This window comes from Acipenser ruthenus, chromosome 4 (assembly GCF_902713425.1).
Source record: "Acipenser ruthenus chromosome 4, fAciRut3.2 maternal haplotype, whole genome shotgun sequence".
In the NCBI taxonomy this organism is placed as follows: Eukaryota; Metazoa; Chordata; class Actinopteri; order Acipenseriformes; family Acipenseridae; genus Acipenser; species Acipenser ruthenus.
The window spans coordinates 63,190,214-63,203,154 of record NC_081192.1 but is presented as its reverse complement, the minus strand read 5'-3'; the positions used below and the strand labels follow the sequence as shown (position 1 = coordinate 63,203,154).

Genomic DNA, 12,941 nt, shown 5'->3' with positions numbered 1-12,941 from the left:
AGCTGTCGCTCTCTGTCAGACTGCAAAGGAGGTGGATAGAAAGCCTCCAATTCCACAGACTGGTTGATGTGCAATTATTAAAGAGGACAGGAATCGGAGTATAAACTAAACAACCTGGCTTTATTAACATGAACATTAATGGTTTGTTATACAATTTTCTATTTATTTTTTCCATTTCTAGTTCAATCTCTCTTTTCTTTCTTTTTTCATGTTCAGTCTCTTTGGTGGGACTGAAAGTCTACCACTTCTGGTTCTCACAGCAGACTCAACACTTGACAAACTGGTATCCTCAGATGTAGGAGGTGCAGCTTGTTCTGGTGAGATTTCTGTGAAGTTCTCAGCAGCCTGCTCCTGTCTCATTGGGCAAGCAGCTGGTGTTGATTTCTCCAGACCATTCCCTTGTGTTTTTCAACCACATAGGAACATAGGGTGTCTTCTTGTTCCATGAGAGTCCCTTTTGATAGAGGTTGCTTTATCCAGATATGGTCTCCAATAGATAATTCTGGAAACACTTTTACTCCATGTCGATGATTAAAGTCACTGTCGATTCTTGATTTTTTCATCTTTGTCTCTGAATTCTTTAAGGTTTAGCCACTGTGGTTCCAATTGGGCTAAAGACATTGGTAGTGTAGATCTATTTTTCTGCACATAAAAAGCTCTGCTGGGCTATATCCCTGTTCCAGGGTTGCTGACCTATATGTTAACAGGGTTTAATAGGGGTCTTTCACCTTTTAAAGCATGTTTTTGATTTTTCTGACTGCACGCTCAGCTTCCCCATTGCTTTGAGGGTATCTTGGGCTGCTTGTTGTGTGCCTAAAGCCATACTTCCTAGCAAACAAGGAGAAAGTTTCGTCCGAGTACTGGGGTCCATTATCAGCCATGACTTCCTCTGGAATTCCATGTCTCGCCAAAATGGATTCGAGATGTTGTATCACGTCTGGAGAGGATGTATTGGTCAGTTTTGCTATTTCCACATATCGTGAATAGTAGTCCACTACTAAGAGATAGGTGTGGTTCTTCCATTCAAACAGGTCTGTGGCAACTTTTTGCCATGGCCTTTTGGGAAGTTGTAAGGCAATCATTGGCTCTGGATGGTTATCTCTCTCTCTCTTGTAGCCGTCGACTGACACCCGGCCACCAAACAGACTGCTTTGCACGCTCTCTGCACTTGGTAATTCCCTGGTGCCCTTCATGGATGTTATCCAGTATCTCCTTCCTAAGAGACAAATAGAATAGTCTCTTTGGTAAACTCTCATTTTTCACTGAGAGTGAGACCTGCCTCCTGCAGTCTCTTGAAGTGCGTTGTTCAGATTTACGTCTGTGACAGTCTGGCTCGCAGTGGTGTGGTGGATGACGTCACGGACCAGGAAGTAACTGACTCCAAACAGTGGATGGGCGGGTGAAACTGAGTGCAAAAGCACTCAGCGTATTTAATAACAAACAAACAAGAGATTTAAACAAAATACAAACAAAAGGGCACGAGGGCCAAACGAATAAATAAACAAACAAGTAAGTGCCGTGCTGGATAATCCAGCACGTATTAGCAATTGTTTTTTTAAATGTTATACCTTCTCTCCGCTCCCCGTACTCTCTACTCCAACACCCCAACATCAAGTGCAGAGAGCTGCAGGTTTATATACTCTGGCCGAGGGATTAACTAGTTGGTAATTATCTTATTATCCCCCGGCCAGAGTCTGCACGCGTTTGGTAAGGATGCATGACTGTCAGCTATTTAAGTAATCAGTAGCTGATCAGCCATGCATCCTCACGGGGTTTTTAAATAATAATAAAAGACGCGGCGCTTTTACCCGCGCCGCAAACAAAAATACAAATAATAATAAATAGGGGCGGGACACTCCGCCACACATGCCCCCCCTTGTGCGCAGCACACATGGCCCCAACGGCCACCTCCCCCTCAGTCTTAAAGTCCCGGAAGAGGGGGAAGCAAGTTACTTCTGGGGGGTGGCCATGGTGGAATCTCTGGCACCCCCCCATTCTTCGTGGCCGGCAGCTCCCTCTTCCGGGGCTCCCGCCACACTCTATCCTGCCGCGAAAGTGCGGCTGGGGGAGCTGGTCTCCTGACCTCTCCCCCCTTCTTCATGGCCGGCAATTCCCCTCCGTGGGGCTCCGACCACATGATCTCCAGCCGCGAAAGTGCGGCTGGGGGAGCTGGTCTCCTGACCTCCCCCCCTTCATTTCTGGCAGCTCCCTTTCATGGAGCTCCGGCCATCGTGTAGCGACCCCAGGCGAAGCAGGATCCCTGGCGACCCCAGGTGAAGCCGGACCCTCGACGACCCCAGGCGAAGCAGGATCCCTGGCGACCCCAGGCAAAGCCGGACCCTCGACGACCCCAGGCGAAGCAGGATCCCTGGCGACCCCAGGCGACGGCAGCAGCAGCGGACCCTCGGAAGGCGACGGCAGCAGCAGCGGACCCTTGGAAGGCGACGGCAGCAGCAGCGGACCCCCGGAAGGCGACGGCAGCAGCAGCGGACCCTCGGAAGGCGACGGCAGCCGCAGCGGACCCTCGGAAGGCGACGGCAGCCGCAGCGGACCCTCGGAAGGCGACGGCAGCCGCAGCGGACCCTCGGGAGGCGAACTCGGGAGGGGAGCCCCTGGCCATGGAGGCGGCAGCGGGAGCTCCACTTCTCCCTCGTACCCTGTGTCCTGTGGAGAACAAAAGGCAGCCCCAGGTGATGCAGAACAGCCATCCCCAGGCAATGGCGATGGTGGGAGGGGAAAGCAGTCCTCCCACAGCGGCTGAGACGGAACCAGCAGGTATTTACCCTCTGCTGGTGGAGCTGGGAGTGGCAAGCAGTCCTCCCACGGCGGCTGAGGCGGAACCAGCAGGTATTCATCCTCTGCTGGTGGAGGTGGGAGGGGCAAGCAGTCCTCCCACGACGGTTGAGGCAGAACCAGCAGGCATTCACCCTCTGCTGGTGGAGGTGGGAGGGGCAAGCAGTCCTCCCACGACGGTGGAGGCGGAACCAGCAGGCATTCACCCTCTGCTGGTGGAGGTGGGAGGGGCAAGCAGTCCTCCTACGACGGTGGATGTGGAACCAGCAGGCATTCACCCTCTGCTGGTGGAGGTGGCGGAGGCAGAGGCAGCTCTTGCTGCTCTGCTCCTGGTGATGGTGGAGACAGAAGCAGCTCCTGCTGCCCTGCTCCTGGTGGTGGTGGAGACAGAGGCAGCTCCTGCTGCTCTGCTCCTGGTGGTGGTGGAGGCAGAGGCGATGGGGCGGATGCTGGCCACTCAGAGGGAGGCTGTGGCGGTGCTGGCTCCCTCTGCTGTGGCGGCTGGGCTGGCGTGTGCCGTGCTCCCTTCAGCAGCATAAATAGAGGCTGCTGGGGAACACCAGCATCCTGCCCTTCTCCCCCCCAGAAAAATTCAGGGGGTTGAGCCTGTAACTCCTCCCCTTCTGGCTCTTGGGACTGCAGCTTGGGTCCTAAGGCTGTGGAAGCGCAGACTTCCACCTCTTGGGCTATGGACGCACCGACTCCCCCCTCTTTGGGCTGTGGACGCACCGACTCCTCCCTCTTGGGCTGTGGACGCACCGACTCCCCCCTTTGGGCGTAGGACGTTCGGGCTCCTCCCACTCGGGCGTAGGACGTTCGGGCTCCTCCCACTCGGGCGTAGGACGTTCGGGCTCCTCCCACTCGGGCGTAGGACGTTCGGGCTCCTCCCACTCGGGCGTAGGACGTTCGGGCTCCTCCCACTCGGGCGTAGGACGTTCGGGCTCCTCCCCAGGCTGTGGAGGCGAAACCAGCAGGCATTCTCCCTCTGCTGGTGGAGACGGTAGCGATGGCTCCTCTCCCTCTGATGCTGGAGACGGTAGCGATGGCTCCTCTCCCTCTGATGCTGGAGACGGTAGCGATGGCTCCTCTCCCTCTGATGCTGGAGGCGGTAGCGATGGCTCCTCTCCCTCTGATGCTGGAGACGGCAGCGATGGCTCCTCTCCCTCTGGCGCTGGAGACGGCAGCGATGGCTCCTCTCCCTCTGGCGCTGGAGACGGCAGCGATGGCTCCTCTCCCTCTGGCGCTGGAGACGGCAGCGATGGCTCCTCTCCCTCTGATGCTGGAGACGGCAGCGATGGCTCCTCTCCCTCTGGCGCTGGAGACGGCAGCGATGGCTCCTCTCCCTCTGGCGCTGGAGACGGCAGCGATGGCTCCTCTCCCTCTGGCGCTGGAGACGGCAGCGATGGCTCCTCTCCCTCTGGCGCTGGAGACGGCAGCGATGGCTCCTCTCCCTTTTGTGCTGGAGATGGCAGCAGCAGGGTCTCTCCCATATCCGCAGCCAGGTAGTTGAACACCATGGCTGCGATGTCTGGGAGGGAAGCTGGGTGGTGTTGCTGTTCCCAGGCCTCCCAGCGCTCCCCATCTCTTGCCCACAGGAGGTTGATCACTGCAGGGAGGGCTTCCTCATAATCCCTCCCCGGCTCCACCAGCCAGTCCCAGACTCCCTCAGAGGAGAGTGCATTCGTCCTCTTTGGAGGATGCAGGTCCTCCCTCACTGGACGCTCTGGCTCCTCTTTCTCCTGCCATGGAGGGGGTTGGTCGGGTGCTATGTGACCCACCTCCCCAACAGCGAAGCACCACTCCTCACCTTTCAAGCAGGTGGGGCAGACGTCCAGCATGGTTGAGCTACAGTGGGACCTGCGACCGGCCCCACGCTGCTGTAGCTGCTGCTTCCTCCGTCCGCTTCTTCCCATATTTTTTTTTTTTTTTCCCCAAAAACACACAAAAACACTTTGAAAAAAAAACGAACAAAAAAAACGAGCTTTTCTTTCCTGGTCCGGCTATTGGAGGCGTTTGTTTTGTCCCACGCAGGACACCATATGTGACAGTCTGGCTCGCAGTGGTGTGGTGGATGACGTCACGGACCAGGAAGTAACTGACTCCAAACAGTGGATGGGCGGGTGAAACTGAGTGCAAAAGCACTCAGCGTATTTAATAACAAACAAACAAGAGATTTAAACAAAATACAAACAAAAGGGCACGAGGGCCAAACGAATAAATAAACAAACAAGTAAGTGCCGTGCTGGATAATCCAGCACGTATTAGCAATTGTTTTTTTAAATGTTATACCTTCTCTCCGCTCCCCGTACTCTCTACTCCAACACCCCAACATCAAGTGCAGAGAGCTGCAGGTTTATATACTCTGGCCGAGGGATTAACTAGTTGGTAATTATCTTATTATCCCCCGGCCAGAGTCTGCACGCGTTTGGTAAGGATGCATGACTGTCAGCTATTTAAGTAATCAGTAGCTGATCAGCCATGCATCCTCACGGGGTTTTTAAATAATAATAAAAGACGCGGCGCTTTTACCCGCGCCGCAAACAAAAATACAAATAATAATAAATAGGGGCGGGACACTCCGCCACAACGTCATGTTCTTCTCTACTCTTCCCATGGATCAGGATGTCATCAGCATGGGAGAGTACTCCCTTCAGGCCCTCTAATATTTGACAAACACGTTTCTCCCCGATGAAGTGATGAAAGTTGTCAGTAATGCTGATTCTTTAGCAAGTTTTATCTGCCAGAATCCAGAATTAGCATCCAACTTTGAAAATGGTCTGGTTCACTGACGGAAGAATGTGTTTTTCTCTGCGAACATTCTCGTTCAGGCGTGTTAGATCCACGCAGATAGTAGGTTCATCAACAAGAGCTAGAACTCCCACTGCCTACATTCTTAACAGCTCTTCTTTCACTTTCTGTCTCAATAGCAAAGGAACTCTTCTTGGTGTGGTAAGTACAAATGGTTTCGCATCAGGTTTGAGTTCTATTTTGTATTCCCCTCACAGCATTCCCAATCCAGTGAATATTTGTGGGAATAGCTTCTTATAGTATTCCTTGGGGTCTTCTCTGGTTTCAGTTCTTTTTATGAGGCCTAGTGCTTATATGGCTGGCAGTCCTAACAGCGATCTAATCAGTCCTTTTACAACAAATATATTTTGCTGCACTGAAGTTTCTCCCTTGGTCAGTGTGCTGGTGAATTGACCACGTACTTTAAGCTGGTTATTGCCAGGGCCATATAGCTTCCTATCAGTTCATTTAAGAAGCCCATCTCACTGCTGGTTATACTCCCTCTCAGGTATTGCAGTTACGCCAGTATCAATCTTAAGATCTAATACTGTGCCATTTAAGATAAGTTCAGCTGTCCAAGATGTGCACTGAATTTTGTCATTTATCAGTCCAAGGAATGTAAACTCCTCATCTTCCAATGGCATTTCCTCTTGGATTGTGCTGATACTTTTGACTGATTTACAAACTGCTGCATATTGTCCCATTTTTAAGCATTTTTGACATTCTGCCTCCTTGGCAGGACATTGTTGTCTGGCATGTATTGGAAATTTCCCACATCTACCGCACGTTTGCTGTTGTTTTTCATTTATTGTTGTTGTAAACTTATAGCTTTGTTTTGGCTTGCTGTTGAAAGCCTGCATTTTTCTACTTGCAGTGACAGCGTCTACATTAGGGTTACCTTATTCCCCTTGAAAATTGCGTCTGAGCATATGTTTACTTGAATATGTGAATCTTTTTCACGTAAACCTGAAGCTTCTCTAAATCGCTCACATCTTCAGTTTTACTGAAAGGAAAGTTTTCCGGTGGCACTATCTAAAAAAAACGCTGTCATCTTAGTCCTACATCTACTGCAAGCCTGTGTGTTTACTTAATATGAAAGTCTCTTTTCAGGACTCACCCAGTGGTCTCTTCTCTCTCTCCCCCCATTGGTTTATTTTTCGAGCTGGAATCGCTTTTTTGTTTTGTTTTGTTCTTTTCCACTCACTTCTAACACCATGTGCAATTATTAAAGAGGACGGGAGTCGTAGTATAAACTGAACAACCTGGCTTTATTAAAGTAACATGAACGTTAAGCCAGGAAGTAACACCCTCAATCCCCTAGATGGCGGTGTTGTAACATAACACTCAGTAATCCTATGTTAACTCAAAACATCCTAACACTACAGTTGACATGTAATGCCGAGATAGTCTTTGGCAAAAAAGCATGATTGGAGCGTGACCTTTGTCCTGGCCTCTTTAAAAGTTAAGCAGGATTTCGCTGTTGAGAATGCCTGCATCTCACCTGCTTTGTGGAGGTGATAGCAAGCAAGAAAGCCGCTTTAAATGATAAAAATTTCAGCTCAGCTGAATGCAGGGGCTCAAATGGAGTGCATTAGTAACATGTTTAGCCTCCAGCGAAGAAACAAATGTCATTCGTATGCGGCTGAAGCCGCCGAGGCCCTTTCAAAAATTGCCCTGCCAGGAAGGAAGTGAGCTCCTGTGGAGACTGTCAATCTTAACATGGCAAGCTGAAATAGCTGCCAGATAGATATTCAATGTAGAGGGGGATTTCTTCTGTTCAAACAGGTCTTTCAAAAATTGCCATATGGGGTCGAACCCACGAGGCAGACACCACATTTGAAAGATGCCCCACTTGTACCCGTACTGGGAACATGTGGACACTGCTCTGGCATTTTTCAGGGTGTCAATAACCCTATTGGACAGACCCAGCTGTTCAGGGGCCAGACCCAGAGCTGCAGACTCGATGGGTCAGGATGTCATAAGGTCCTGCCTGATTTTCTCCAGACAGGCGTATAACAGATGCCTCGGCCACTGGTGTGCCAAGGCATCTATTCCCAGTGGTTCCCCATCTCCTAGTGTGGAGAACCACAGGGGACAATGGGTTGATTCCTGGGAGGCAAAGAGATCTATCTCTGCTCTCCTGAACCTCTCCCAAATGAGGATCAACCTCTGGGTGAAGCCTCCACTCTGATCTGCTGGGGACTCCCCTTGAGAGGAGGTCCACCACCCAGTTTGTCACCCTAGTCAAATGTACTGCCCACAGTGAGAGGAGGTTCTGGTGTGCCCAGAGCAAAAGCTTGCAGGCCACGCGATGGAGACTGGGAGACCTGAGGCCATCCTGGTGGTTTATATACTGTTGTTATACTGTTGTGTTGTCTGTACGGACAAGCACATGTCTCCCTCGAACCTCCTGCAAAGAAATCTGCAAGGCAAGGTAAACTGCCTGCAGCTCTACAACATTGATCTGGAGACCCTGCCAAGGGGGGTTTCCACACACCTTACACACTCCGGCCATTCCACACAGTGCCCCAGCCCAGGCTGAATGCGTCCATGGTGACAACCTCCCTTCTCGTGACGCTGCCCAGTGTTATGCCTTAGCATAAATAAGCAGGCTGTTTCCACCAAGAGAGTGGCGAGACACTGTTAATAGGCGGTCGCGGTTCAATGTGGGCTGAAAAACCCTGTTGTCGAACCAGGCCTGCAGAGGGCACATGCACAGAAGACCCAATGGAAGGGTCTGGGAAGCTGCATCAGACCATCAGGCCCAGAAGTTTCTGGAACGTTGTTACTGTGAGAGCTCTGTTGACCTGAAAGAGCGCCAAACGTGGGGCTATTCTGTGTACTCTGCCGTCCAACAGTGGCCAGCATAGACCTGGAATCCAAGCACACTCCTAGACAAGATTCTGTCCGAGAAGGCATGAGATAGTTCTTCGCATGATTCACTGTAAGGCCCAACCGTTGAAGGTGGCCGATGACAAGTTCTGTGTGGGCATCTGCCTGTGCTCGAGGCTGAGCACAAATTAGCCAGTTGTCCAGATAATTGAGTACTCTGGTGCCTTTGAGTCACAATGGGGCCAAGATAGCCAGGGAAAGGCCAAATGGCAAGACATGGAATTCGTACACTGTTCCCTGAAAGGTGAACCGCAGGTACTTCCTGTGCGCTGGTTTTATGGGGATGTGGAAATAGCTGTCCTTGAGGTCCACCATTGTGAACCAGTCGCCTGGCCTGATTGACTGCAACACGTTGCATTGTCATCATTTTGAACCTCCTTCGGCTCAGATACAGGATGACCTGTCTGAGGTGAGGATTGGTCTGTGGCCACCACCCCACTTTGGCACTAGGAAGTACCTGGAGTAGAACCCTTCCTCTAACTGGAGGGGGTCTATCATGCGAATAGTCCGTTTTTGTAGAGCTGCTACCTCATGAGACACCATAGCGGTGTCCTGTGGGTCTGTGTTGTCATCATGCCCTGAAACGGGAGGAGGACCGTGTTTGAACTGCTGGTCTAACCGGTAGTAAGCACCCAGATGTCTGTGGTGCACCGACGCCATAATCCAGATGGCTTCCTGAGAAGGGGACCTGGGCCTGTGGTCGCAAATTCCTAAGGCTGCTGTTTAGCTTGTGGTCACTTGGGAAGCATGCGAAACTGCTCCTTAGTGGATTCCCAGAGCTTTGGTATATAATTTTCAGGATTCAGGTCTTCAGGAGGTAAACTCCCATTCGGTAATGGTTACATTTCGCAATTGAAAGGGAACACCTTTTCTTGTAGTTTATCATATCTGCCATTAATACTTAATAGCATAATGCTTGGATTGATTTATATTATATAAAGTCTTAACAGGAACAATAGGTGTGACAAAACTCAGATTTTTGGAGTGGTTACCTTTAAGAAATTTGAAGTTGTTAGGCATTAATTAAATGGAATAAAACATGTTACTTACTCAACACAAAACAATGTTGTCCCTGAGTTTCCCTTGTTTACACAATTATTGAGAATCAATCAATTCAGTCTCCCCAGGAGCTCACTTCCTGGCAGGGCAATTATTGTAAGGAATTTGGCAGCTTTGGCCGCCTTTAGGATAGTCTTCCTCGCTGGAGGCGTAACGTGGTGCTTGAGGCACTCATGAAGGCTCCATTTCAGCCCTTACATTCAGTTGAGCTGAAATGTTTTTCACTTAAAGTGGCTTTCTTGCTGGCTATCACCTCCACTAAGCGGGTGAGTGAGATGCAAGCATTGCCAATTGCAAAAGCTTGCTTAATTTTTGCAGAATGAAGGACAAAGGTTACGCTTCGTACCAGTCCTCCTTTTTTTGCCGAAAACTATCTTGGCATTCCACATCAACCAGCCTGTGGAATTGGAGGCTGTCGATCCGCCTCCTTTCCGGTCCGACAGGGAGCGACAGCTCCATACTCTCTGCCCTGTGAAGGCACTAGTGTATTACGTGGACAGAACACAGAGTTGGGGGGGGGGGGGGGGGGTTCCCCGAATGGCTCGTCTGGTAAAAGCACTGTTGCGTGGCGTGGCGTGCAGGTTAGGTCATACAACAGAGATCGCAAGTTCGAATCCTGGTTGTGCGAGGCAGCCAGTCTTCGCTGGGGACTCCGGGGGAGCTGCATTGGCTTTGGCGCTCACAGGATTGGGGAGGTGGGATCCGGCTTACATTGTTTTTCCTCACCACTCTGCAGTGACCCCTACAGACCAGGCGCCGAGTGAGCTTGGGGGCAGAGGTTTGCTGGGCTGGTCTTTGTCCTGCAGAGGCCGGTAGCCTGCAGACATCCGCTCTTGTTTCCTGGCTCTATTGGCTCACGGGATCGGAAGATGCCCACTGAGCCTTGGGTCCCTGACCTGTGTGGGGAATCGCCGCGGTGAAGGAGAAAAATAATAATAGTAACAATTGGGCATTCCAAATTGGGAGAAAATCAGGGGTAAAATAATTGGAAATTCTAAATAAAATAAATAAGAACACAGAGTTGGAGGCAGTCTGAACAATTTTTTTGTCTGTTATGGGGTGAAGTCCCATGGTAAAACCCTGTCTAAGCAGAGGCTACCTAAATGGGTAACAGATGCAGTTAAGACTGCCTATGAGCGAGCCAACTTGCCTCATCCAGAAATCCTCACTGCCCATTCCACCAGGGGCATGGCAACTTCGTGGGTTTTATGTCAGGGTGCATCTGTCAAGGACATTTGCAATGCAGCGGTGTGGGCTACACCCCATACCTTTACAAGGTTCTATCAACTGAATGCCATGGATCCCCAAAACCCTGGTTTTGGAACTCGAGTATTGAGGGTCGCTTCAGGGTCGACCCTTACAACATAATTAGGTGAGTTTCTCCCTCAAATGTTTTAGCCCTAGCTACTTGTTACTGTGGTTCCGTATGGTATTGCTCAAGGTACCCTTTGGCTTAGCCTTGTAGCATTCCAGTCGTTATGCAATATTGCCTTGCGACAGCTTTGGTACGTTCACCCATATAGTAATGGTTACATTTCGTACTTGACAGGGAAAGTTATGTTATTATCATAACCCTGGTTCCCTGAAATCGAAATGTAACCATCAACCTTCAAGGTCTCTGGGTCAATGATTGCAGGAGGAAAAATGGAGGAAAAATGATGCTGGAATCTGTGTATGCAGTCTTCTTATGTACTCTGGGGAGGGCATGACTGCGTCACAGGTGCTCCTCGCAGCTTTGGTATAATTTTATTCAGGTTTGGGGTCTTCACAAGGTAAATACCCATACAGCAATGGTTACGATTCTATTTCAGGGAACGTTTTTTCTTGTTTTGAAATCAACACATGAATAAATAGGCACGTTGATTTTTGCCTGCTGACAAATACTTCTGGAAAATCAGCACACCCCTACATAAAAGTACATGCTATAATCTTGTATACTATAAATCAACAATAGAAATAGAACTCCCATTGCATAGTGATTGGAGCCATTCCGTAGTTTGTCGCATTGTAAATCTACGAATAGTTAAACATGCTTTCACAAATGAAAATTTAAATTTCTCTTACTTGTCTCTTAAAACCACACCTTCAATGCAAGCACCAAACAATATAACACAAGACATATCTGTTTTAGTTAATAAAGGTATAAACTGTTTAAAAATATATAAAATAGTTTAAACAAAGTGCATTTGTGGTTAAATTGTCATATAAATGACATTATAGACATTAACATATATTAAAAAAAAAAAAAAAAAAAAAAACATCCAACTGGTTTTGAAATTTAGTGCACAAACAGCAAATATTATGTATGCAAATAGAGCACCAGATATTATCAAATACATAATTTATAATAGTGCCAACTATTCGACTCTAGTGTTTGGTTTAAAAAATGCTGCACTTCAACCAATTATCAATTACCAGTATTACAAAAAAAATAGGTGCTACAAAATAAAGTGCAAAGTTGCCCCCACTTTTTCAAGCAACCAGATTTCAAACAGAAGCAGTACTTTTTTTTTCATTCTGAAAAACAGGGTCAAGCCTAGCATGAGTGGACAACTATACAACATACCTGTGTAATTAACACCAATTTAAAATGCTACCACTACAGCTCCTTACTTTGAATATTTGCGGTGCTTGGAATTCAAATACAATTCTCCAAAATATAAAAACAGTAAGATCGGCAGAATGTTTATTTCAAAAGGATACAAATAAATGAGGTGGTTGCTATAGCCATAATAGTGCCAACGGGGATGGACTTCTGAGCATCCTTAAGATCGCCTGATCTGTTAGAACCTGCCATGATACCTGAAGAAACAAAACATTAATTTCACATAAAACAAGAAAAAAGTACACTACACATTAAATCTTTCTACAACTTTACATTGCTATACATATAGCAGATACATATAGATACATATAGTATTTTAGTGTTTCCCATTTTAGTGTTTCTAATTTAATAAAGTACTATCCATTTTTAGTGACACTTTTTTTTTTTTTTTTTTTAATAATTCAAAGAACCCTATGAAAATGCACCACATTTGCATGCTATCCTCCACAAACCAAACTCATGGAGGATAGCATGCAAACACTCCACAACAGAAACCGCAAGATAACCGTGGAGCCGGAGTCAAAAACCACAGTACTGCACATGGAAAAACATGGTGTGACAAGTGTATTACAAGAAACCCACACAAGATGGCATGCCCCCAGCTCACTGTACACAACTACACATTATTATTTATTTCTTAGCAGACACCATTATTCACATATAGCTGTAACGCCATAAACAAATCTAGAAATGGTATACAGTCATTATAATAAACGATGACACATATTGGGCTAAAAAGTTATACCCTTTTTATTTTACTTTAAATATAAACAAATAAAATCAACATGCAAACAAAAGTTTTTAA

General features: G+C 48.2%; 1 protein-coding gene across 8 annotated transcripts in view; it reads right to left on the bottom strand.

Moving 5' to 3' along the window:
- LOC117400469 (solute carrier family 12 member 7-like) overlaps positions 1-12,941 on the bottom strand; it is a 118,752-nt gene that overhangs the window by 29,168 nt on the left and 76,643 nt on the right. For all 8 annotated transcript variants that reach the window (XM_059022640.1, XM_059022641.1, XM_059022637.1 and 5 more), the window contains exons 10-11: positions 12,235-12,333; positions 11,596-11,653 (exon numbers count right to left, since the gene is read on the bottom strand). In XM_059022640.1, coding sequence (XP_058878623.1) covers positions 11,596-11,653; positions 12,235-12,333 — 157 coding nt within the window. The remainder of the gene's footprint in view (positions 1-11,595; positions 11,654-12,234; positions 12,334-12,941) is intronic.